Source organism: Gekko japonicus, unplaced genomic scaffold, assembly GCF_001447785.1.
Source record: "Gekko japonicus isolate JY-2015 unplaced genomic scaffold, Gekko_japonicus_V1.1 scaffold150, whole genome shotgun sequence".
Taxonomy (NCBI): Eukaryota; Metazoa; Chordata; class Lepidosauria; order Squamata; family Gekkonidae; genus Gekko; species Gekko japonicus.
Window position 1 is genome coordinate 854,066 of NW_015160839.1, and position 25,810 is coordinate 879,875.

At 44.0% G+C, this 25,810-nt stretch overlaps 1 protein-coding gene across 1 annotated transcript in view; it reads left to right on the forward strand.

Moving 5' to 3' along the window:
- MYO9A (myosin IXA) overlaps positions 1–25,810 on the forward strand; it is a 130,913-nt gene that overhangs the window by 12,571 nt on the left and 92,532 nt on the right. Inside the window, 6 exon segments of the mRNA XM_015418905.1 lie at positions 1,864–1,958; positions 5,949–6,011; positions 7,686–7,785; positions 9,433–9,489; positions 12,548–12,645; positions 13,971–14,097. Coding sequence (XP_015274391.1) covers positions 1,864–1,958; positions 5,949–6,011; positions 7,686–7,785; positions 9,433–9,489; positions 12,548–12,645; positions 13,971–14,097 — 540 coding nt within the window.

Below are 25,810 nucleotides of genomic sequence, written 5' to 3' on the forward strand. Positions count from 1 at the left end.
CGTGTTTTTTCAAGAATGGAATGACTTTAAAATATATCTGGAAAAGAACTGGGATGTAAAACAAAACTTAATATGTTTAGATCAATATTAAGTCAAATGATGTTATCTTGAGGTTGGATGATAACAAATGATGTGTTAATGATATAATGAAATTTGTAAGAAGGGGGAGAAGCATTGCGGGAAGCCACTGGAGGGAGGGGAGGGAGGGAATGAGGTAAACAATGGACTGAATGATTTAATCTTATATGTTATGTTCCTAAGAAAATAAAAATTTGTTTACCAAAAAAAAAGAAGAAAGGAGTACTTGAGCAAGCACAGAGTTCATTATAAGGGTATCTCCTGCTTCTTGATATTAGTCCCATAGACATCACTTGTATCCCTTGATTTATGACATCTGGCTTTGTCATATGCCATTGCCTTGGGAGGGTTTTTTGCTATTGGTTGGGCTTTTTTGTTGCTAACCTAGCAGTTCGAAAGCAAGAAATTGCAAGTAGATAAATAGGTACCACTTCAGTGGGAAGGTAACAGCATTCCGTGCACCTCAGTATTTAGTCATACCAGCCACATGACCACGGAAACGTCTTCGGACAGCGCTGGCTCTTCAGCTTGGAAACAGATGAGCACCACCCCCTAGAGTCGGATTCGACTGGCTTTCAAGCAAGGGAAACCTTTACCTTTAAGTACACAGCCTCCTTTAGAACAAAGCAGCCTGTTTTTTGTACCTTTAATTGTAGTGTGGCAAGCTAAGTACCAGCAACATGCATTGCAATTTATGTAGGATCGGTCACTTACTATCTCCACATTGCAATTGCAGGAGGGATAAAATGTGAGTCAGCAAACCTGTTGACTTCTTGTAGAACCAAGATTGTCATACATGTCACCTCACAGCTGCTGTCCTTGGTACCTCGCTCAGAAGAGCTGGCAGCATTAGGCAGAAGGCACGATGAATGAAACAAAATATGATATATTTTAATGTTTTTTGGGGGGAATCAGGCAAGTTAAATCACTTGCTAATGTGTTAGGACCCATGCGACAGGTAGGTTTTTAAAAATGTTGTTATTTCTAGATTGTACTGTTTTGTTAAAGCTATAATACAATGCACGATTGTACTTCTAATAATTTACAGCACACAGTGACTTTGCAGACATAGGTTAAATCTTTCAAGATTTTAAAGCCAGCCATACACCACACCTTCTGTTGTCCCACCTCATGTAGTTTTGAATTGGATTGGGATTGGACCCTCGTGAACACCTAAACCCTCGATTTACCTACCCAGTGACAGAAATATTATATTATAGAGGTTTGGAAAGCCTTAAATTTCCAGGTGGCAGCCGGAATACCCAGAAAAATAAAATAAAAGGAACACTTTTAAAGTAAAACCAGACCTCCCCAGTTAAGGGGTCGTCACAGAGTCATTATGAGCAATCAGTTTAAAAAAACCAAACAGCATTGTGAAAATTTTAATTTGGGGGAGAGAAGACTCAGTGTCTTATCTATTAAATCTAAATTTAAGCTAATCGTAAAATAATAAAACCAGATTCCAGAGACTGCATTTCTGTGCAACATTACATTACACAGAAACACAAACCAAAAGAATTTGCCCCTTTTGAACACTGATTTTTGTGTTTGACAGGTGCACTTAATGAGCGTGATTTTTATTCTCGGAAGCTAATATTTCTGCCTAAGATTACAAATTAAACATGAATATTGCCTGAAGCATTTCTGCTGTATTGTTCTGTTTTTATCCCTTCTCCTCCTGCATTCTGTTACTAAAACCCATAATTCAAAAGTGAGCCTAGGAAATCTATATCCTGGAGCCACTTTTGTGTATCTGAATACTGACATCTTCTTCTATTTTGACAGGCTTTTGGGAATGCAAAGACAGCACACAACAACAACTCCAGTCGTTTTGGCAAGTTTATTCAAGTGAATTACCAGGAGACAGGCACTGTGCGTGGGTAAGTGGTGTTGAGCAATTGCAGAAGGGCCTGTGTTGGCATGTGCACACACCTGATGGGGATGTGAAATGTCCCATGTAAAGCTGGGGCCAAGGAACTTATCTAGGAAAGGGGTGGGTGCAAACCTTTGACTGTCGACAAATATCTCTTGTTAAGGAAGCTTTCTTTTCTGCATTACAGTTTTTTGTCCTTTCAGTTTCATCAAAGGGGGAGACAAGAGAAACTGCTGAGACTTGTTCTTTTTATTGATTGATATAAGAAATTGTTGAGCAAACTCTATTTAGAGTTCAGAAGGAATCTTTTCCTGGACTTCATTTGGATTTGAATCAAGTTTGGGGGGCATGCAACATTAACTGCTGCTTGAATCCAGGGCAAGCGCTTTTCCGAATTTGCTAGAATCTTATGAAAGCAAGCAACATGGCACCAGTGTGAGCAATTTGTCTTCAACCCAAATTATTCTGCGTTGTTTCCACCCATGCTTATAAAACTGAATTCTAGATTTTTTAGTCTGAGACTTGGAAATCTGTTCCACATGGAAGCTGTTACTTCTCAGGATTCCCTTGTAACACACACACAGCTGTCTGGCTGCCTGACCTCTTTGAGAGCCTGAAAACATTAAGCCTCTGAAAGCTGGGAAGCTTCTCTTCTCCCTACATCATTAACCGGGACTGCAGCTCTTCCTAGTCTCTGAATGGCTTTGTCTAGTCTGACAGGCGGGCTACAGCTGAAACCATCTGGAATCTTCCGGTGGTGTTTCGTTATCTAGTAAAAGCTCTGCCATTTTAAGGAAGGCCATAAGAAGGTTCATGTCTTCCCTGTTTTTGATTTCTTTACAAGTTGGGTGCTGTTTTTCCTTGTCAGCAATTTCTCATACATCACCGTAATTGTTTACTAGGCAAGCAGCTCTCAGTTTTGACAGTGCATGCCAGTCCATGTCATGTTCCTTATTATGTAGCTGAGAAGGAAGGAGTCTTGGAGTCCTACAGGATGTAGATATCCTATTGTTGATGGATACACCCTGTGTTCGGGAGAGTTGTATGCACCAGCACTTGCTTGTTGTTACATCCAGGGTTGCCAACACGGAAATGTTCCAGCCTCCAAATATATCTGTTGAGAAAGCATTAGCATGTGAAAAAGATGGCTCCACATCTGAGGCTACCAAGAGTAACTGTGGTGCCCTAATAATGACTTCCAAGATTGGAGGGTGCATCAGACATTTGTTTCTTGGACACAGAATGCATTTGAGTCTTGTTATAGCTGGAAGGTAACCAGACAATCCAAGCAAAGCAAAGCTTTTTTTGGGGGGGGTCTGTCCCTTGATAGAAAAGCATTCTGTGCATTGCAGAAATGTTTGTTTACGTGGTGACTTCTCTCCTGCTTCCCACACTGTAGGCAAGTCCCAGGCCCCATCAGCTCACAGCAAAAGTTCTAGGGTTACAGTTTAAAGTCAAAAGTCCAGGGTCGGGTCACATAATCACAGTCCAAAAGCAGGCCAAGGTCAGGTAGCAGGGTTCCAAGAGCTAATGTCAGTAGCTCACAAAGTAGAATTTTTGCTCACAAGACTCCACAGCTTAGAGGGAGCAGGGGTCCCATGTTAGGCTCTTCCCCACAAACTGAGTCAGTTCCTCTACTCATGAAGAGTACTGGTGACTTACTAGTCTCTCCTAGCATTTCCTTAGCAGGGGGAGGCCTCATGCTGCCATGTGCGTACTCCTGTGGCTGATCTATGCCTCATCCCTAGCCCTTTGTCTCCTGGGATGCTTTGGGAGACCTTCGCAGGTCTGGTTGTGGGTGGGTCCAGGCCTCCAAGCCTGAGGGCCCTGCTGGCTCAGGGGGCGGTGCCAGTGCTGGCTTCACCTCATTGGGTCTGCCAAGGCGGGACTTGGGGGTAGGTTGTCTTCCTCTGGGGACTTATCTTCCCGTGCTAAACTGGGGCAGTCTATAACATCTCAGAAAATGGAATGCTAAGTCCACTGTGGTGGTGGGAAGTGCTGTCAAGTTGCAGCTGACTTATGGCGACCCCCCATAGGGTTTTCAAGGCAAGAGACATTCAGAGGTGGTTTTGCCATTGCCTGCTTCTTTGTAGCAACCCTGGACTTCCTTGGTGGTCTCCCATCCAAACAGGGTCAATCCTGCTTAGTTTCTGAGATCTGACAAGATAGGACTAGCCTGGGCCATCCTACTGAATGATGAGTCTCCTGCGCTTGACCAGTTGACATCAAGCCAAAAAGAAATCCAAACAAGTATCATTAACTAAGGGCAAAGTCCTCTTTGGCTAAGCAGCAGCACAGGTTTTGAGAGTGCCTTTTGAGATTGTCTCGGGAACTTTCAGTGGTCACTGTCCCAAGTAGAACGTGCTTCTTGCTGTTTGTACCATTGTTTTTTGGCATATATGGGACTGGCAGCATTGTATCTAGGATTATAGGACCCTAAATTTTGTTTATGCACTGATTGGTTACCACAGAGGCCATGAAAGCTTGCAAAACGGCTCACTTTGCACGGGTTGACCCTAGCATTTCTGTTATCTGGGAAGGGATAGATTGTGGTTGGCAGATTGAACACAAGAAAGAGAACAGCATGGGTGAGACTACATATAAATATGTATATTTTCCTGAAAATAGATCAGAAGAGAGCATGTGCATCATCTCTGTGATTACTTGAATTCCACAAGTAATAAGACACATTAGTCAAATGGGGCAAGCTGATTTTTCAGAGCCCAAGTTTCTTTTAACTGTTTACCTACACTTCTTTAAAATTGTAAAAAAAGAGAGAGAGAGAGAGAGCTTTATATTCAGGCTGCTAACTTGGCAGAAAGCAAGGTACTTCATGGCTGATATTGTGTAGGCCTTGAGGTCTGCAACTTGTATATCTGACAAGTTTATAAATGTTATTAAATACTAAAAGACCCCTCTAATAATAGATATGCCATATGTATACATTTTTTGCTTGCAACCTAGATGAATCAGAAGGTACTCAGTGCTGAACCTCTAAATGATGATTTAAATTCTTTTTTTATTTCCCAGTTAAAATGCAAGGGGTTATCAGAGAATAATGGCAGCTAGTGGGATCTGTCTGTCAAATTCACAGAGCCTGTTCATTTGCATTGAAATAAGCATGAGTTCTCACAGTGCATTCACTACCTTCTTCCCATGTTTAGGGAAGGGATCATAAAACTCTGAAGTTCTCACCCCAGATAGAATCTATGGGAGCAAATTAACAACTGGAAACCGGAGTCAAAAATGGTTTTCACTTTTGGAAACTACAGTAAGAATTGTATTCGAAAGTAGCCAGTTCTGCCAGCTCCTGAGTTTTGTTCCCTTTTCTGCTCATCTTTCTCTTTTTGAGCATAAAAGGAGATCTTAAAAGACCAAGGGGTTGGGCTATTTTTCTTCCAAGGAAAATCTAAAGAATTTGGGCTGCCTTAATCTAAAAACAAGACCGCTTAAGGGGTTTAGAAAATACAGAACAACCTAGAAAGAGTGAATAGAGACTTTTCATCTTCTCACATAAGGGCGTTCAGCCCAACACACAATTAACTTACAGAATTCAGTGCTGCAGTATATGACATCACTTGCCTTTATTTCTTTGCCCTGGTGCTTGTCAGTACTTTCGTTGAAGTAGGAGTGGATGAGAACGGCAGGTTATCTGCTGCTAGGTAACTGAATCAACAGTGGTTAAGCACTGTTGGAAGATTCCCGACTGCCAAACCATTGAGACCCAATTCTCAGGTGGTTTTAGTGTACAGAGGAATCAGATGAATGTAGTCATGCCATGTTTGGATTTGTTTCTAAATTTTCCAGTGGCTGTCACTCAGGAAGCTGGATGTTTTGACATCTGTATTCAGGATTTTGTATCTGATTGTAACCCTCTGCATCCATCTCTGTGCAAGCACAGACTTTGTATGTGCACAAGGATTGTATAAAATAAATTTTCATGCGATACTCTGCAAAGCAATATTCTTTTTCTCTCCCCTCCCCCCCTTTCCTGTAGGGCTTACGTTGAAAAATATCTACTGGAAAAATCTAGGCTAGTCTATCAGGAACATAATGAGAGGTGAGTAATGGGTGAAGTAATAAGCATCAAGTATTTGGGGAAATAAAGAAGAGCAAACCAAAATAATAATTAAAAATGTCAATACATGGTATTCATATGCTGTCTGCGCGTGTGTTTTGTTTTTTTGAAAACAGATGAGGTTGGATAATCATTTGTCATTATTACTGACAGAAGCTCCTGCCCTAGATCTGAGCTTGTTCATACATCACTATTCTTGTCTCTCTTGACATTTAAAAGCTCACCCAAATATTTTGCTCCCATGAACAAAGTCATGTTGGAACAAGGAAGTCCTAGGATTCCATAGGTCAGCCTCAGAATCAGGAATCTTAGCTCTGGAAGGCAGATGGCTCGCATGAGTTCTCCTGCCCTGATGTATGAATGGACCAGTTCTGTCAGCTGTTAAATGTATACGAGAGCCAGAAAAACAACACACACATGGACTCAAAGGGTGCTTGGTTTGTTTTCATTGTGCCTTGGGGTTTTGTGTGGTGACCCTGTGAAGATGGATGGTTTCTTCTCAAGGTCTTTATAGACCCAGGATTAAAGTTAGAATGCAACTATAGCTCCTGTTGCGATGAGTCCAGGATAACTTATTTGTTTTCAGGACCACATGATGTTTGGCCACAATTGTGGTCTCTTAAGAAGTCATCTTTTTATAAATGCAATGATTTCTCATACACAGTTCTGATTTCACTGCTTTGCACCCTGTGTACGCATCTAGCACTGTAGTTAGTGACTAGGGAAAGCAATGCAGGAATAGTGTATTCAGACTTTATGTGTTCCTGGGGTAAAAATATGCGGTTTGTTTTCCTTCACGCTGATTGCTTGGGCTTGGTGATAAGTCCACAAAAGCCACAAAACAGTCTGCTAGGTTGTCCACCCACACTTGTTTTTGGCATACTGGCAGCCTGAGTAAGGGAATAAAAGAACTGATAGTCAGGGAGAGAAGGGAGAACTGACACATACAATTCTGAGAAGGTTCCCTGCCCCACAGCCTGGAGGTGTCCCTTGAAGGTGAGTGGGCAAGTGGCTATTTACAAGTCTCAGATTTAAGGATTGAAACATCTGTTGGTCAAAGGAACTGATGGTCTCCAAGTGAATTCAATAACATCATTTTCTGTCAAATTTAGTATTAGTCCATCATATGCTCTTCATTAAAGGCTAGGGTGTTTCACTGAGCTAGGTGGATCTTCATTATTCTGGACGACAGCCAAGTTGAGGGAGAAACTAGGTTTCTGTTGAAAGATTGCTCTCAGGTTTTAAATCTTTGTTTCACTCCAAGATATAATCTACGACGAGGCACTTGGAACACTCTCTCTCTTTTATAAGGTCTTTCCTAACATTTGTCTTGAATCTGCACTTTTCAGAGGCATAGGAAGCCAAAGAAAATTTTAACTACAGACAGTGTCCTGTATATGACATCATAGTTAAACCGTGTTTCCAGTCCTGGTATGGAGGCAAACTGTGGCTTGCGGTGAAGTCCGAATTGGGCAAAATCTGAGACTTGGTACATATAAGCACACATTCTGTTTGCCCAAGCTACTTGGTGATCCAGGGCTGTTTCTGCCTAGCAGGATCAAAACTTTGCCTTTGCTCATTGGCCATTTTATGTTTTGTGTCCTTCTGTAGCGGTGTTTCCTGTTAACACCATTTTTTGTTTTGTTTTGTTTCCAGGAACTACCACGTTTTTTATTACCTTCTGGCTGGCGCAAGTGAAGAAGAGAGAGCAGCCTTTCACCTTAAACAGCCTGATGAATATCATTATCTCAATCAGGTGGGGGATGTATGAGCAGCTTTGTAGAGTGTTTATATACTTGTCTCTGGAGCACTCAGCTCCTCATTCCTGGTGGTGCTATGTAAACCCTTGCCTGTTATCTGCTGATGGGCTTCACGTCAGGCTGAATTCATAGGTGTTTAGTCATGTAACTAGGGAAGGCAACATGTTTGGTGGTTCTCACCTTAAGTGGGCTGCAGGAAAGAAATAATGCTGTTTGGTGGGTTGCCGTTTTTTCCTGAGAATGTTAACTTTCATTTCCCAGTCAAATAAACATTAACAGCTAATCTCTCTGTTCTGGAAAATTATGTTCATGCTGATATCCCCACTCAAGAACAGACATATCAGCTAATAACATCTTGCATGTTTTTATAATCCTTCTGACTGACAGCATGATATCCTTGTACCTTCCACATAAGAAGGCTAACGAAAACTTAGGAGTCCATTAATCCCAGTTGTATGCAGGTAATTGAAATCTTGTTGTGGAGTTCTTACAGCTCGACTAAATACTTCACAACATTTATATAATTTGATCCCTTGAGGGCGCAAGGGTTCCTGAGGCAACAGGGCACAGGTGGCAGGAATGGTTGCCATGGCTGGGCCTTCTTTGTGCTGCAGTGAAATTGCCAGCATCAGTGACTCAGTACTGAACCCTAAGCCCGTTGTCTGTCTGGAAAACTACACCGCAAGTTGTGTTAGTGGACGAGCACATGGCGGGGATCCCTGCTGTAGGTTTCTCTTCTAAGTACCAAAAGATGTTATCATGAAAGAGTTCTGTTGTTCTAACTGGAGGTAGCAGATACATCTCCCTGTGCTTCTGTGCTTCTTAATGAATGCTATATATTATAGAAACTGGAAACTCCAGTTTGTATCAGCAAATGTCGAACACTTAGCCTACAGTAGAATGGCAAGTCAGTGGCCCTGTGGCTGGTCAGACAAATCAAGTGTAGGGTTTGAAGGTGAATGTAGGTGACAGTGTCTGCATCTGTTGTTGTGGCTGGTCACTCTATAATATCTGCTGAACTATTTTGAAGCACTGCAAAGCTTAAATTCTACTGCAAGGATCCAGTTATACCTGTTTTCTGTAAATGCCTTAGTGTTATTTCAGAGCAGTTGTTTGATTTTGAACCTGAGAAAAACTAACTTTTAAAACTTGGGTATCATCTTTGTAAAAGGTATGACTCTGAGGGTTTCGAAATGGCCGCTCGACATTTTTTGGAAGAGATGGAAACAATAGGCCTTAAATATGTATTTTTATGAAAATTAGCATTATGAAAATATTTACCAAAATTAGCATTATATTTAAAAAAATCAGGTTAAATTCTAATCATGGGATCAAGTTATACTAGAATTCATTGAATGCAACTGCCCTTTGCTAAGGCTTCTAAGTTTGATTGTAAGTGGAAACTGGTTTTGGAAAGGCTTCACTTGAAACAAGATGAAGTAGCATAAGCTATGCATTCTCGTATCAGTTCTCATAAGGTGAAGAGAAGCTTAGCCGTCAGTGCTTATTAGTTTTTTTAAATACTTCAATGTTGTTCTCATATTAACATAAGATAATTGCATTGTCTTCCTGTCTGTAAAAGTGGGAAGAGAGGGTTGCGTGGGACTTTGGGGCACTACTCATCCAATCTGCCTTGCTTTCAGATGACAAAGAAACCCCCCAGACAGAGCTGGGATGACTGTTACTATGACTCTGAGCCGGTCAGTACAAGTCCATCCATCCATTCTGGGTTGCTGGTGACACGCCTTTTCCCAAACTTTGGTCCAGGCTCTGGGCAAACACAAGACTAGTTTGCTTTGACTGAGAGCCAACTAAAATGAGCTTTGTTTGGCTAGTGTGTGTAGATGTTCCTTTTTAATTTTGAATGCAGTTAACTTTTGAGCATGTTAAGTGGAAGTCAGGTGACTATTATGGATCTAGGGCATTGCACATTTTTTAAAAATTCCATGTATATGATATGTACATGTTGAAATAAGATCATATTTTCACTCATGAAGTCATGTTCTTTGGTCTACTTGTTGAGAAGATGGGCAGGAAAATTTTGCCTGGAGTAACTACCCAAGAGAATATCTGATACAGTGCATTCTATTTTAGAAGATTGCATTGTGGAGGGTAATTAACCCATTCAGTATTCAAATGGTCTTACGAGCTTTTATGATCTATAATTGGGGGATTTTCCCATTGGACTGTTTTGATCTGAATGCAAACAGTTCAGCTAAAGGTCTAGCGGCAAAGTCACCTGAAAGGAAATAGTTTATCAAAATGGTTTAAATGGCCGTAAAAGGGAATGTATTTTTCTTCTTGGGGGAAGTCAAGTGGTTAAGCTCAGATTTAAAAATCATCTTTGGTTAGCCTTCATACCATTCTATTTTTACCCTTTTAGAAGGCATGGTGATTCTAATTGCATGTTAACAATTCTAACTGTGATTGACTCTTTTCCCATTAATATGATCCAAAATTATTCCTCCAGGAGGGAGCTATATTTGGTTGTAAGAAACTGTTCACAAATGAGATTGTAGTCATTATATTTTACTTGATTTCTTTATTTTAAGATTCATTGCTTTTGAGTCCCCCACCCCCTCTAGACTGCACATAGTTCTGTGGTGCAGTGGGGGGTACCTTGAACATTCAGTTTCAAAGAATATATTTGGATCAGTGGAATTCACCTTCTGGCTGATGCAATCACAAACACTTTGATAAATCCAGTTAAGAAAAGTGATGAAGGAAAGATTGCCTGTGTAGAGCAACTGAAACCTTATATTTTTGTGTGTGTGTGTCTTGTGAACTAGCGCACTCAGAGATTGGCTATGGTTGAGATGTCATTTTTGTTAGCCATGTTTGTGCTGCAGCTGGTCTGTTCCTCATTGATATAGTTATTTTCCTAAGAGTCTCTTCACTCTCTGATTCGGCCTTTCACCTTTTATTTCCACATACAGCTCCATGATTACCTATGCTTCTTATCCGTATCCCTGCCACCCCCAAACACTTTGGGTCAGGACCAGTGTTCCCTCTAAGCTGAGTTAGTGTGAGCTAGCTCACAGTTTTTCAGCCTCCGGCTCACACGTTTTTGTCTTAGCTCAGGAAGGATGGCTCCAGAGCTAACTAATTTATGCAGTGGCCAAATCGCTCGCTCACAACTTTAATGCCTGTAGCTCACAAAGTAGAATTTTTGCTCACAAGACTCCACAGCTTAGAGGGAGCATTCCCTTTTTTTGGTACCTTTCCAGATCATGTCATTAAGTCCTGCAATTTTTCACAACTCCAGACATCCTGGAGAGTAGATTCTTTTTTCAAAAAAATCCTCCTACTGAGAAATAACTTATTATTCACATTTAATATTTATAAATGTTCAGGGAATGGCAGGTAACAGTGGACTGAGGAGGAGACTCGGTCGTTTTCTCCCTTTTGCCCTTCTAATACTTGGTCTCTTTAGAAATCATTGCTGTTCTCTGCATTGGTTCCTCATATACCACCAAATTTCTGCTTGAGCCATTCATGATATTAACACTCCTCCTCCTAGGTTTTCATTATAAGAACATAAGAAGAGCCCTGCTGGATCAGACCAGTGGTCCATCTAGTCCAGAATCTTGTCTCGCAGTGGCCAGCCAGTTACACTAGAGGACCAACAATCAGGACCTTCCCCTGATGTTGCCTCCTGGCACTGGTATTCAAATGTTTACTACCTCTGAAATGCAGAGGTTCCTTTAGTCACTGTGGCTAGTAGCCACTGATAGACCTATTCTCCATAAATCACTCTAATGCCCTTTTAAAGCCATCTGTGGCCACATTCTGGCAATGAACCCTACATTTTAAAAAAAACTTTTATTTATTTATTATTCAACACAAATGTCATTAATCAAGGTACAGTAACATAGAGGTGCATCTCCATAACATTTAAAAACTACATCGGAATCAATGAGAATCTTAACATTTCAATTGGGAGATCTTCTACAATTCAGTATAATATCAACGGTCTTAAGTCTACAGAATTGATTAGGCAAGGAAAACAGATATTGTCTTTTCCCAACAAGCTTTTATAACCCTACATTTTAATCACTTGTTGAGTAAAGTAGGGTTTCCTTGGGTCCATCTTGAATCTACTGCCCATCAACTTCACTGGTTCCCCCAAGTTCTGGTATTTTGGGAGAGGGAGAAAAAGTTCTGTGTCCACTCTCTCTACTTCATGCATAATTTTATAAACCTCTGTCATGTCCCCCCTTACCTTCCCCATCTCTTTTTCTAAACTGAAAATTCCCAGACTCTTCAGGCTTTCCTCATAGGAAAGGTGCTCCAACCCGCTAATCACATTGGTTGCCCTCTTCTGAACTTTTTTCCAGTTCTGCAGTGTCCTTTTTAAGACACGGTGACCAGAACTGCAGACAGTATTTCAAATGAGGCTTCACTGTAGATCTGTACAGGGTCATTACAATACTCGCTGCTTCACTTCTAATCTCCTTCCTAATTATCCCTGGCATAGTTTGCCATTTTCACTGCTGCAGCACACTGGGTTGACATTTTCATTGAGCTGTCTGCTAGCCACATTGAGCTATCCTGCACACACGCTTGCTGTCGATGCTTCTCTGATTCGTGTTTTGTGCGGGGAGGATGTGCGGCTTGAGGATTCTGCTGCCAATTAAACGTCTGCTGCTCAGGCCTTTGCTGCACAGCCTCAGATGTGGTGGTGTGGTATGTAAGATTACCCCAGCCTGCCAGTCTCCATCTTTTGTAATATTTGATTCTTGTATTTGGTCTTGATAGGATTGTTTTTCCGTTGAAGGAGAGGACTTGAAGCATGACTTTGAGCGTTTGCAGCTAGCTATGGAAATGGTGGGCTTTCTTCCCAAGACTCGGAGACAGTAAGTGGAGCTTCCTCATTGTGTTCGTGACTCGTTTTGAAACTATTTCCAAGCACGCTTACTATGGCCGTTACAGAGAACAAGGCAAAGTAAAGCAGTTTTGTGTAGCTAAAGTTCATTTATAAATTGTAAATGCTCCAGTGAGTATGCATTTGCAACTCAGTGGTGTGGATCCTACCTAGGGGTGCCAAGCCACTGCCTGGTATCCAGGAGCTTTGGGAGCAGGGCAAGGGATGGACATGACATTGTGGGACACATCGACACCGTATCCAGGTGAAACCCCGGATGTGATGTCATCAGGTCAGCTGATGCTCTGGAAATACTATGGTTTTCACCTGGATATGATGTCGACCTGTTGTGATTCTGTCCCCACACTGTTCTCCCCACTGGCCCAGAGGCAAGGACAGTTGGGAGAGCAGGATTTCTAGCCCAGAAATGGGCAACTCGCGAGCCTAATCCTGCCCCTGGCCTACCACTCAGCTGAGCAGAACCTGAAGCCTTCCTGCCCCCTAAGGAGATTTCCTGTAAGGTGGCTCTTTCATTGGAGGAAGAGCCACTTTATGTCAGGGGAAGGCTTCTTAGACAGGCATTAGGGCTGCTTGAAAGATGATTGGTCCACTGCACTGTGTCTTGCTTCAGGAGAGTCTGTGAAACCTTTTACAGAGCAGATTGAGCTGCCGTTGTGACAGCGAACATCCGTAAGAGTGTTTGTCAGGGTTTGTTTTTTTTAGCTGCTGAAAAGTCAGTTGTTGACATTACATTGAATCAGCTTTGGCTAGATTGTGAATGAATGACAGTTGCTTTGATTTTCACTGTCTCTGTATTGCAGCCCGCTCTGGGTTTCTGAGATTGGTGGTGGTGGGTGAGGAATCCAGACAAATTAATACAGTTCTCAATTACTGATACAAATATAACCTCCCACCAAGTGAGATAGAGGTATAATTAGCCTGGTTTGCTAAATGACTAATTGTACACCTCACTGAGTCGAGATGCTGCTGAAGATCAGAGCACGCCTGACAAAATGCAAAATGTATTGGACGCGGTTGAAACCTGTTTTGGGTTTTCCCGTCACTTGACTCCTGACAATCTGCAATCTTGGCATCATATCTAAAAACTGGAAAAGCTGGCCTTCCATTATGGCGAGCCATGATGTTAGTGCCTGAATGCATCACTTGCTTGATTGCTGTTACATGTGCTGCTAATAACATTTGAAGGTGATATGACAATGTGGAGTCCATTAATGGGTAGTAACATTGGTGCATTCAATTTCTTGCATTTCCTGTTACTAAGGAAACAGTGAAGAATGTATATATTTATCTGTTTAGGATTTTTTCTCTTTTGTCGGCAATACTACACTTGGGTAACATCTGCTACAAGAAGAAAACTTACCGAGATGATTCCATAGATATCTGTAACCCAGAAGTCCTGCCCATTGTCTCAGAACTGCTGGAGGTAAGCTCTTGGTCAGAACCGTCTAGTTCTTCCTGTGCTTTTCCCTTCTGCTAGCTCTTCGTTTTGTTTCTGATCTCGTAATCATTGGGGTACTCCAGCGATCTTTTGCGTGGCTCTCTACACAGTGAGCACAGAATGGAATTCCAAACAACTGTGTCTTAGAACCCATGAATGTTGTTTAGAATATTTTCTCTTGAGTATGGAAGATGCTCATGGGCCTCATTCAGTTCTGTTTAACCACATGCTCCCTTGAACAGAATGTTGAACAGAACGGAGTAGAACAATTAAACAAATATAGTCTATTCCTCTCTTATTAGCAGCTGGCAGTCCTCAAGTCAGAGTCTGTTCTCCAGCCCAGAGTAGACTTCATACAGCAGCTCGTTCCACTTTGTCTCCCTATCACTGCTTCATGGCTAGACAAGATTCAGAACCAATAGGAGCAAGCATGTTTGACCATTTGTACCTCTTCCTCCTGTCATGGCGGGGTAGGCAGGAGCCTAATCCCATGGCCAGATACAGAGATGGAGGATAACACTCACTTTCTGGAGCCAGAAAAGAAATGCCCAGCAGTAGTTTCAAATATCTGTCACAGTGGGTTTCTCCACTTTGGGAAAGAGAGAAATCTGTCATTGCTATCATATTTTTATTTAGGACCTGGACACAGAGGAAGGCAGAATTTTTTTTATTCAATCATAATTTAAACCTTAAGGGTACTAGGGAAAAAAGAAGAAAAGGGAGAATTACTCCTGTATTTCTTAGCATTGCAAACATAATGTTCAAAAAGGTCTTTTGGTATTTCTAGTGTAGGCACTCAGTGGCAGATCTGATGTGATCGGGAAACTGCCTTAGGCAGTTTTTTCCTGGGTAGCTGTGATAGGAGCATGGATATGCCTGACAGTAGGGAGTTGGTTCCATTGGGCATGCCTTAAGCAGCACCGAACAAATTTTTACTACCTTTCCCCTTGCCTCCAGCAAGCCTGACTGGTCTACTGCTGCTAGACTACACGGAGCCTGCTGGAGCTCCCCTTGTCTGATGGAGAACCAATTTGAGCAGCTACTCTCAGTCAATGTAAGACTTCCTGTCTTTCCACCCAGGACTAGGGTTGCCAGCCTCCAAATGGGGGTCTGGAGTTCTCCAGGAATTACAACTGGTCTCCAGACTACAGGGATCTAGTTCCCCTAGAGAATTAGTTCTTTGGAGGTATACCATAGAGTCTAAGCGAAATGGAAGTCCTAGAGTGATATCACATCCCCACTGAGATCTTTCCCAAGTCCTTACCTACCCCAGGCACCACTCCCTAAGCTCCAGAAATTTCGCAAGCTGGAGTTGGCAACCTTACTCAGGACACTATTATGTCTGTCACCAGTGGCGTTCACACCACCATGTGCGCGTACGCTTGTAAAACGAATATTATGAGTACAGATTTAGTTTCTTATAGAGATGAATGTCTGGAAAAGCAGTTTAGTAATTCCTAATCAGACACTGTGTGTTCAGACTTCACAGCAGATCTCCAGTTTGGCCTTTTTTAGGGCCATTTCACCTGTGATTAATATGTACAAGACCCATGTTGTTAGCCTACTTAAAACTGTAACACTCAACATGCACAGCACATCTGGATTCCCCCCCGCCCAGCACATAGCTGAGGAGCTTGGATTTTACAGTGTCATTGCACTGATGCTGCACAGCAGGATTTGGACACAGATTAGTATGTAAGGAGAATGGTGGTCTGTGCTAAGGTCAATCCAGGCTACTCAAGGCTGGATAAAAATCAGGGGTCATGGTCGAGGTCAGGAAGTACATGCCAACACAGCATGAAAGCAAAACCCAATGAAAAGAGACATGCTTATTGAAAAAAAAACAGTGCATCAGAACTTTGCAGTATTCAGTATTGTGTCAGGAGAAAATTATTTGGATCAAAATATTGCTCCAATCAGACTTCACATATTTGTGGATACCAAAGGAAACCTTGAATCATTTCTTCAAGGGAAGAATAATTTCTCCAGGAGAATGGGTCATGCTGTTATACATCGCAGGGTTCTGGGTCACAGATGGCCAGGTTTTCCCAGGAAAATGATAGAAAAGAAAGCTAAACCCAGCTGTTTAGTTCATGCATTTCCTGCAATGGGAATTGGAGAATGTCTAATTTACTGTTATGCCACAATGTCCTGGTGTTAAGGATTGTATTCAGTAAGCCAAGCATGAAGGTTCCGTCTTGCTTATTAATAGCCACAGATACTTCAGTTCTTCATGCATTTGTCTAACACCATTTTGTGGGTGCCAGAAGCCAGTGACCGCTCAGCTATGCTATGCTGGGGATTATTAGGAAGGGTATTGAAAACAGATCAGCCAATATCATAATGCCCCTATATAAATCAATGGTGCAACCTCATTTGGAATACTGTGTGCAGTTCTGGTCACCACACCTTAAAAAGGATATTATAGCTTTGGGAAAACTGCAGAAAAGGGCAACTCGAATGATAAAAGGGTTGGAACACTTTCCCTATGAGGAAAGGTTAAAGCGCTTGGGGCTCTTTAGCTTGGAGAAACGACCACTGAGGGGTGACATGATTGAGGTTTATAAGATTATGCATGGGAAAGAGCAGATAGAGAAAGAGGTACTTTTCTCCCTTTCTCACAATACAAGAACTCGTGGGCACTCCATGAAATTGCTGAGCGGTCGGGTTAGAACGGATAAAAGGAAGTACTTCTTCACCCAAAGAGTGATTAACACGTGGAATTCACTGCCACAGGAAGTGGTGGCGGCTACAAGCATGGATGGCTTCAAAAGGGAATTAGATAAGCATATGGCGCAGAGGTCCATCAGTGGCTATTAGCCACAAGGTATAGATAGGGACTCTGGGGCAAGTGATGCTCTGTCTTCTTGGTGCTTGGGGGGGGGTCAACAGTGGGAGGGCTTCTAATGTCCTGGCCCCACTGGTAGACCTCCTGATGGCACTGGTATTTCTGGCCACTGTGTGATGCAGAGTGTTGGGCTGGATGGGCCTTTGGCCTGATCCAACATTGGCGTCTCTTATGTTCTTATGTTCATGCTTCTCTCCTTTTTTTTGTTGAAAATTTTATTTATCAGTTTTCCACTTAGTTATCGCTTACATGTATTCATCCTTATATACATTTGAGTCTATAATTTCCATACTTTGTTAATCCAGTTATTCAGGCTTTCCCATCTTTCAAAAAATACACTTTCATCTTTCCCCCTAGCATGCTTCTTTTCTTTTGATGGTTATGTGTGGCGTGTAGATTGGTAGAAAGGAGGCCCTGTGAAACTGTCCCCCCCAACTGATGAGCTGGCACGTCCAGGCCCAACTGCTCACCTTGGAGCACAGCCATAGTGGCGATGAGGGTGTTTGGGAGCCACTCTGAGCCCTGAGCATCTCCTGGCATCTGCTGCCAGACCCAGAGTGGCTCCTGACGTCTGCCACTGCAGCCAAGCCTGGAGCATCTCCCGGTGTCCACTGGCACTGGGCCTGGAGCAGCTCCTGGCATCCGCCACCGAGCTCTGCTGCAGCTATCAGTCGCCTCTGCAGAAGCAAAGTAAGTGTACTGTCTGTGCATGCACAGAAAACTTTTTTTTAATTTGGGGGGAAAATTTAAACATTTCAATTTTTTTATACAAACCTGGGGAGACCCCCAAGTTTGCTTAGCATCCATGTGGCCCCAATCCACGGATTTATTTATTTATTATTAGATTTATAGCCCGCCCTCCCCGCAAGTGGGCTCTGTTAAAACAATTAAAAACAAGGTAAAATCACTCAATGACAACAATACAAAGTGCTCAGGATGTTTCAGGAAAGTCTTCAGTAACAAGATGGCTTCCTGGAGATAGCAGTCCCAGTTCAGTGGTATCAGATCCACGCAGCGCTGTAGTTCATTTAACACAGGGCCATCTCACCCCCCGCTGTTACCCAACTCGGTGGTGGTGGTGGTGGTGGAGGTAGTGGTGGAAGTAGTGGCAGCTCCTACTCGAAAGCCTGACGGAAGAGCTCCATCTTGCAGGCCCTGCGGAACTGCACAAGGTCCCGCAGGGCCCTGATCTCCTCCAGGAGCTCATTCCACCAGGTAGGAGCCGTCACTGAAAAAGCCCTGGCCCTGGTAGCAGCATACCTGGCATCTTTGGGGCCTGGAATCACCAGCAGCTGTTGCGTCCCTGACCGTGGTGTCCTTGGGGGAAAATATGGGGAAAGGCGGTCCCTTAGGTATGTCGAACCCTGGCCATATAGGGCTTTAAAGGTAAGAACCAGCACTTTGAAGCGAATCCGGTATGCTATTGGCAGCCAGTGCAGTGCTTTCAGGACAGGCGAGATGTGCTCCTGCCTAGGGAGATCCATCAAAAGCCTGGCTGCAGCATTCTGCACTAGCTGCAGCTTCTGGATTTGCAACAAAGGCAGCCCCATGTAGAAAGCGTTACAGTAGTTTAACCTCAAGGTGACCATTGCATGGATCACTGTGGACAGGTCATCGCGGTCGAGGAAGGGAGCCAACTGCCGGGCCAGCCGAAGATGGTAGAAGGCCGACTTGGTAGTGGCTGCCACCTGGGCCTCCATCGTTAAAGAGGAGTCCAGGAGCACACCCAAACTCCTAACCTCCGACACTGGCACCAAAGGCACCCCATCGAAGGTCAGGAGAGGGAGCCCCAACCCCAAACTGACCCGACTCAGGCCCAGGACCTCCGTCTTTGCCGGGTTTAGTTTCAGCCGACTCAGTCTGAGCCAACCAGCCACAGCTTGCAACGCCCAGTGAAGATCGTCTGGGCTGGAGTTAGACTGGCTGCCAAGCATCAGATAGAGGTGGGTATCATCGGCATACTGATGGCACCCAAGCCCATACTTCCGGGCAATCTGGGCAAGGGGGCGCATATAGATGTTAAACAGCATCGGGGACAGCACTGCCCCCTGAGGCACCTCCCATTCTAGAGGATGTCTCTGGGACTGCTGTTCCCCTATTGCCACCCTTTGTCCCTGACCTTGGAGAAAAGAGGCAAGCCATTGAAGGGCGAGCCCCTGAATCCCCACGTCGGCGAGGCAGTGGGTCAGCAACTGGTGGTCGACAGTGTCGAACGCGGCCAACAGATCTAACAACAACAGTGCCACCACACCGCCTCGATCCAGATGCCTTGTGAGGTCGTCAGCAAAAGCGACCAGCACTGTCTCCGTCCCATGTCCTGGGCGGAAACCGGACTGTAAAGGATCTAGGATAGATTTAGGTATCTGCAGACGGGTGCCACACATAGCTAATAGTATATAGACAAGTGGTGGCCTGCGAGACTCATCCCATCTTCTCCCGCCCCCCCCTTTTCTCTCCAAGCCCAGCATGAAGCCCTGGGCTTTCCATCGTTTGCTTGGGGGCGGGGTAGACTGTGATGGTTTGCCTGGAGCTGCTCTGGGCAAGCTGCAGAGAGTAGCAGTTTGTGTGTGTGGGGGGGGAGTCTCTGCTGGCTCACCTGGGGCAGCTCCAGGCGAGCCAGCAGAGACTTCCCCCCCCCCCCCCCCGCCCGCCCCACCTGCCCCTCTCTGTAGCTCACCCAACTGGGCGAGCTGTAGAGAACAAGCACAGTCTTCTCTCCTAGGCTGCTGCAGCTCTGCCACCAGGCCCGACGTGTCTTCTGGGCTGCTGTGCTGCCGGGCACGGCATGGCTTCCAGGTAGCTGCGCAGCCACCAAGCCCAGTGCGTCTCCCAGTTGCGCAGATAACTTTTTTTTTTATTTGAGGGGGGAGATTTAATGCCCCGTGTATTTTTTAAACATTTCATATTTTCCTGAACACCTGGGGAATGCCCTAAGTGTGGAGAAAGATCTGTTGAATTTCCACGTGGCCCTGATCCGCAGATTTAGCTATCTGCAGATGGGGGCCACGGGTGGCTATCTCCCTTGTATATAAAAGCCGAATGGTGGTGGCACTTCTCTAGAACATTCCACACGCTCCGGACTTGGTTGACGCCCTGGTGTGTCACTCAGAATCTGTCCCTATCCACTGGCTGCATTGCTTGAGTCTTGCCTCCAACATTCTAAACAGTTTGCTGTTCTCCCCCCATGGGTTTGCCCCCCCCCCCCCATAGCCAGTCAGAACACAGAGGTTATTTGCACATGCAGCCTCATTGGCCTTTGCCTCGGAACACAGAGGTCATTTGCATATGCAACTTGATTGGCTTTTGCCTCTAACATTCTAAACAGTTTGCTGTTCTGAGGTAAAATGTGTCCAATCTCCAGGTGAGGGCTGGAGATCACTCAGAATTACAACTGCTTTCCAGATGGCAGAGATCAGTTCCTCTGGAGAAAATGGTGGGCTCTGTATCCTTATATGCTGCTGAGGTGGCCCCTGTATGACAGCCAATGTGACGTAGCAGTCAGGGCTTCAGAGCACAGGAGAGGCTGCAGGTGTGTGGGGGGTGGAAAGCTGAAGAGTGAGGGGAAAATAAAGGTAGGTTGATGATTGGCTGGGAAGGAGATAGGGTTGCCAATTCCAGGTGGGAAATTCCTGGAAATGTGAGGGATGGAGCCTGGAGAGGGTGAGATTTCAGGAGGCGTGGGACCTCGGACAGGTACAGAGCTATAGACTCCACTCTCAAAACCAACCATTCCCTTCTGGGGAACCATCGCTGCCAATTTCCCGGTGAGGGCTGGGGATCACTCAAAATTACAACTGTTCTTTAGGTAGCAGAAATCAGTTCCTCTGGAGAAAATGGTGGACTCAGTGTCATTATACCCTGCTGAGGTCACCACAGCAAATTGACACTGAGTGTCCAAGGTTGGGGTACCCGCCCAGAGCCTCTTTCTAGAGGCCGTTGTATTTATTTCCACAACGGGCCTTTTTCCTAGTAAGAATATGAGATCTGTTAGGCAGGTGCTCTCATTCAGCCTTGGAGCATATGAGGTGAGAGATGGCTTTCTCAACTTTTAGTTTGTACCAAGGAGCTGTTGGAACTCTTCCAGCGCACAGATCCATGGAAACAGACGGACAGCAAGGTCCTATTCTCGGCATCCAAAATTAGGTTTTGTTTTCATTTTAAATTTTCTGCATTTCAGTTGAAATAGCATTGTCACTTCTGGAGAAGTAATCTTAAATCAGTCTTGGCTCCTGACCAGCTTTTGTATGAGTCTGGCTGTCTGATCTCTGCTCTTCTGTCTGTGAGTTGCTTGACATTTATAGATACGGAGGAGGTGCCTGTCTTCTTTTACTAGACTTTAGAGAACAACTCTCCATCGCACTTCATTGTTTTTTTGGCTTACGTGTGGCAGATAGCTAACATCTGCATCTGTATTGGTTTCCTAAAGCAAACAGGGATTATTATTCTTTAAGCAGAACCTCTCTGAGTGGCTTGACAATAAATCCCCCAAGAAGAAAGACCAGTTTAAATTGGGTTTCCCATTTTAAAATTTCTATTGGTTTGCAGGAGTTTGGTCCTTAGATTTGAGTGACATGGGCCAATTTTCAGCAACTGCTTTGATTCTGAACCTGATTTTTTTTAAAAAAAAAAATCTCTGACAGAGGCTTTCATTAAGCATCCAGGTGAAGAGCATTATTCAGTGTGGGCTCTTGATATTCTTATGTGTCATACCTGCCTGTCTCATTAGCAGGTGAAGCCTTTAAGGAGTGGCTGACTCAGAATAGCAGCCTAGACCCCCAGAATCCCACTCCCACATCCTTGAGCCTAGGGTCTGATGCTACAGTCTCCTTTGGGTCAGTTGGGGGTGCTTTGTTGCTGCAACTCCATTTTAACACTGATGAGCCCTGTACTGCCATGTCATTTCTTTGCTGGGTTTTGTATTTCTTGAGAAATGGTGTACAAATCTGGCTGTAGGTCAATGCTGCTTTTCAAAATTGGTGAGGAATAGATTGTAGCAAATTTCTTTTCTTTCTTTCTTTCTTTCTTTCTTTCTTTCTTTCTTTCTTTCTTTCTTTCTTTCTTTCTTTCTTTCTTTCTTTCTTTCTTTCTTTCTTTCTTTCTTCCCAGTTTTTATTTATTTATTAGAATATTTATACCCTACATTTGTTCTTGGCTCAAGGTGGCATTTTGCCATCTAGCTGCTCTTGTTAGTAGTTAAATTGCAAAAACATGGAAAATAACTTGGAACTTCCTGGCATATAATTTTATTTTCAATTTCTTGATTTTTAAATATGTAATACTTATTAATTCATTGTAATAAGTCATCATTGTAAGGTATTCTCACAGTCATCATTGTAAGGTATTCTCCACAGCAGAATGAATTTTAATGAATGCTGTGGCTGCTTTTGTTCTTTATAAAGGAGCTTTGTAGCACCACTTGGGGGCTTGTCTTATTGCCTTACATCTGTCCTAGAACAGACATTTATATTAGAATATTATTTGCTTGTAAAGTATGTCACAAATCTGATAGGCCAAAGCATGTGGTCGTACAGGCAGGGAGAGAGAGAAATCTCAGGATATTAAATTGGAAGGTGCATGGTGCTCAGACCCAGAGAAAAGCACCTTTCTGCTTATAATTTCTAAGCAGCTTTGGAGTGGGTGTGAATGGGAATGGAAGTTAAAAGGAGGGCAAGTATGGGCAAAGTCAGGGCCGATCCGACCACTAGGCAAACGTGAGAAATCACCTAGGGCACCAGATTTTTAGGGGTACTGAAAAGGCAAGAAGAGCCTTCTCTACTGGCTTGATGGGAAGCTTGGCAATGACTAGCTTGTAGAACCTCCATATCTGTTGATTCTGGTCTCCTGTAGCTGCCATGATGAAACATGGAGGGCTTTTGAAGAGTGTGTCTGTTTTTATGTTTACGTTGTTCGCTTTGAGTCCCCAGGAAGTAAAACGTTCATTTTAGACTTCTCACTTTTGAATGGTGGCACCAAAGTCACACTTCTCCTAGGGATATCCAAATTTTTTTTATATATATATTTTTATTTACATGTGACTTCTATACCGCTCATGACCCCTACTGGGTCTCAGAGCGGTTTACAAGTGACCTACATTATTGTAGTCAGATCCTACCTAGGGCGACAATTGTGCAGGGAGGGGTTGCCTAACAGCACCCGGACGACAGGCTTCTCTTCGTTCTTGGTGGCTCCGGCGTAGTCTTGGCATTCCGGCGAGCGGCGACCATCAGCGGGCTGCAGATGGACCCTCCGTCACTGCTCCTGGACTGCGGCATTCCCGGCTACTCGTCCCTTCGGGCTCCAGCCGCGCCGCGTCGCTCCGCAGTTGCGACATCCGGTCCCGCCTTGATCCGATGTTGTCGCTGCTCCTACGGTCCGCCAGATGCCGCTGGGAAGGAGATAGCAACGCCCAAATAGCTTGGGCCAGCTCTGGGCGAAGTTCTAATGTCATGCTGTCACTTCCCCAAAGTGTGGTGCGCAACACTGTTGTGGAAAGCCTCACTGCCAGATTTAGAAAGGTGTAAGACTTGAGGCCACCCTGCTTTATTGCCTGAGCATTGGGCCCTTGCCAGATAATTTGCCTCCTCCTCGTGCTCTTGCGAGGTACTTATGTATATTACAGGTGGGATGGAAGCAGATCTGTCATGCCAGCTGGCAAGCCAAGGTAGTGGCGTGTCATCTGTGCAGTAAACAAAAGCAAGAAGACAGTAACAAGACCATTTATCAAGGTAGTGTTCCCAGAGAACAATGTCCATAAAAATACATCCTGGATCTTGCTAGGCAGGCTCCGGCCATTCTTGCTGTGAAATGTGCGGCCGTCTAAAGTACAGTGTGTTCAACTTGGCCTTTTGCAAGGGAATCTGAGGTCAAGGGTTCAAGAAATCTGCTAGCTTTTGCCAGTTTTGAATTTGGAACCGACTTAGGACCCACGAGAAGAGGGGCCAACTATTTGAGACCGTATTTTTCATTTTATTTTACTAGCCTGAGAGTGTTATGAAGGCAGGGTTTATAAATGGTGCCTTTTACAGATACTGTGTGAGAGGAATGTGAACTTGTGTCCAAGAGGAATGAAATGCTTTCAGCTGAATCATAACACACAAGGGAGTTTAACCTCTCCAAATATACAACTCAGCCTAACCATTTCTGCCATGGCCCTCTAGTTCACACTCCTTGTGTCTGGACGGCTTTACAGCCACAGGGATACCCCTCCTCCCCCTTTGCATTTCGAGGTACTGCTTGGCCAGGTTTGTCAACAGCGGCACTGTCAGTTTTATCTTCGGCCTTGTCATGGCTGCTTTTTCTTCTCATCAGGAAATCTGGATTAATCAGTAGGCAGGATTATTCATAATTATTGGAGAGTGCCTCTGGGTGGAAAGTTTACTTAATTTGCTAATTTTTCTGGACTAATTTGAGACGACCTGCTACTAAAGCTATGGCATTTATTCCCTTTATCATTGGGGGGGGGGCATGTTCCCCACTGATGAAGAAGAAATGCAGGCGGCATGAAAAGTGAGCTGGATGAGAACACTTGCTTTGCATGCAAGGTGTTAGGTTAAGTCCCCAGCCTCTCCAGTTAAAAAGGGTCTTGGATAGCAGGTTTCAGGAAGAACCCTGGAAAGTTGCAGCCTATCGAAGTAGCTGATACTGAGCTAGACGGACCAATGATCTGACGTGATGCAAGGCAGCTTCATATGTCCAGTCCTTCTGACCTGCTGTCAGCCAAAGATTCTGTTTCCAACAGTCATCAGCCAGATCTTCCTGGAAGGTTTATTTATTAGGATTATATCCCACCGACCCGCCCTATCCCAAAATGGGCTCAGGGCGGCTCACAGCAATTAGAATATAAACAAAATAGCAAAATAACAAAATAGCAATAACATACAATAAAATCAAGTTAAAAATCGAGCAAGCAAGCAAGATGGCAGCAAAGAAAGATACGAACTCCAGAGCAGTCCTGCAGGATGATTCGTCCAATAATGTATTTCTGTAAGCAGTGTATTTCTGTAAGGTTACAAGCAGAACATAAAGTTGATAGACATCCCCAACACCCAATAATCAGATAGGAGGGGCATTTGCCCCCTTCCATGGTCGGTAAACCCCCACTGTTGGCCCCAGTCCCCCACCCTGGACAAATAGAGTTCTGGGGAACACCACAGAGATTTGGGGAGCTCGATCATCTGGAAGTGATATCACATCCTTCCCAACCCCTCCCCTTCCCAAGTACCGCCCTCGCAATCTGGCAGTTGTCAGGGAGGTGTTGGCAGTCCTATCACAAGACAGATGCTGCCTCTGCACAGGGAGGCTCCATTTAGATCTTGTAATGGGTATGAAAGCTATCTGTCTCTCTCCTGCTGTAGCCCTACTACAAAATAACTTTTGGGGTAAATCAGTTACTTGAATGTTACTTTGAGCACCAGATCAGTCTTGTCTTAGAATGTGGACTTAGATCAGGGACGCATTGGTTTAAAGTCCAAGCAGCCCCATATACTTGTTGGCTGACCATTGGCATGCCTCCTGTCTGTATTTATTTTTACAAGATTTACATCATGCATTTGTTATAAAACACAAGGCAGCGTACAACAAATGACATTTGTAGGAAAACTGAAACAATAAACCTAGTTAATAAACAGCCGAGAAATAGTCATGAAACCAAAAGCCAAACTCTAAAATCATGGTTTGTCTCAGGGGTCATTTCATAGAAAAAGAGCTAGGGGGACTCATTAGCATAACTCATTAGCATATGCCACACCCCCTGACATCACCGGAAGTGTGTCATAAGGCCACACTCCCTGACATCACCGGAAGTGTGTCATAAGGCCACACACCCCGCCCCCAACGGTCCCAGCCGCTGCC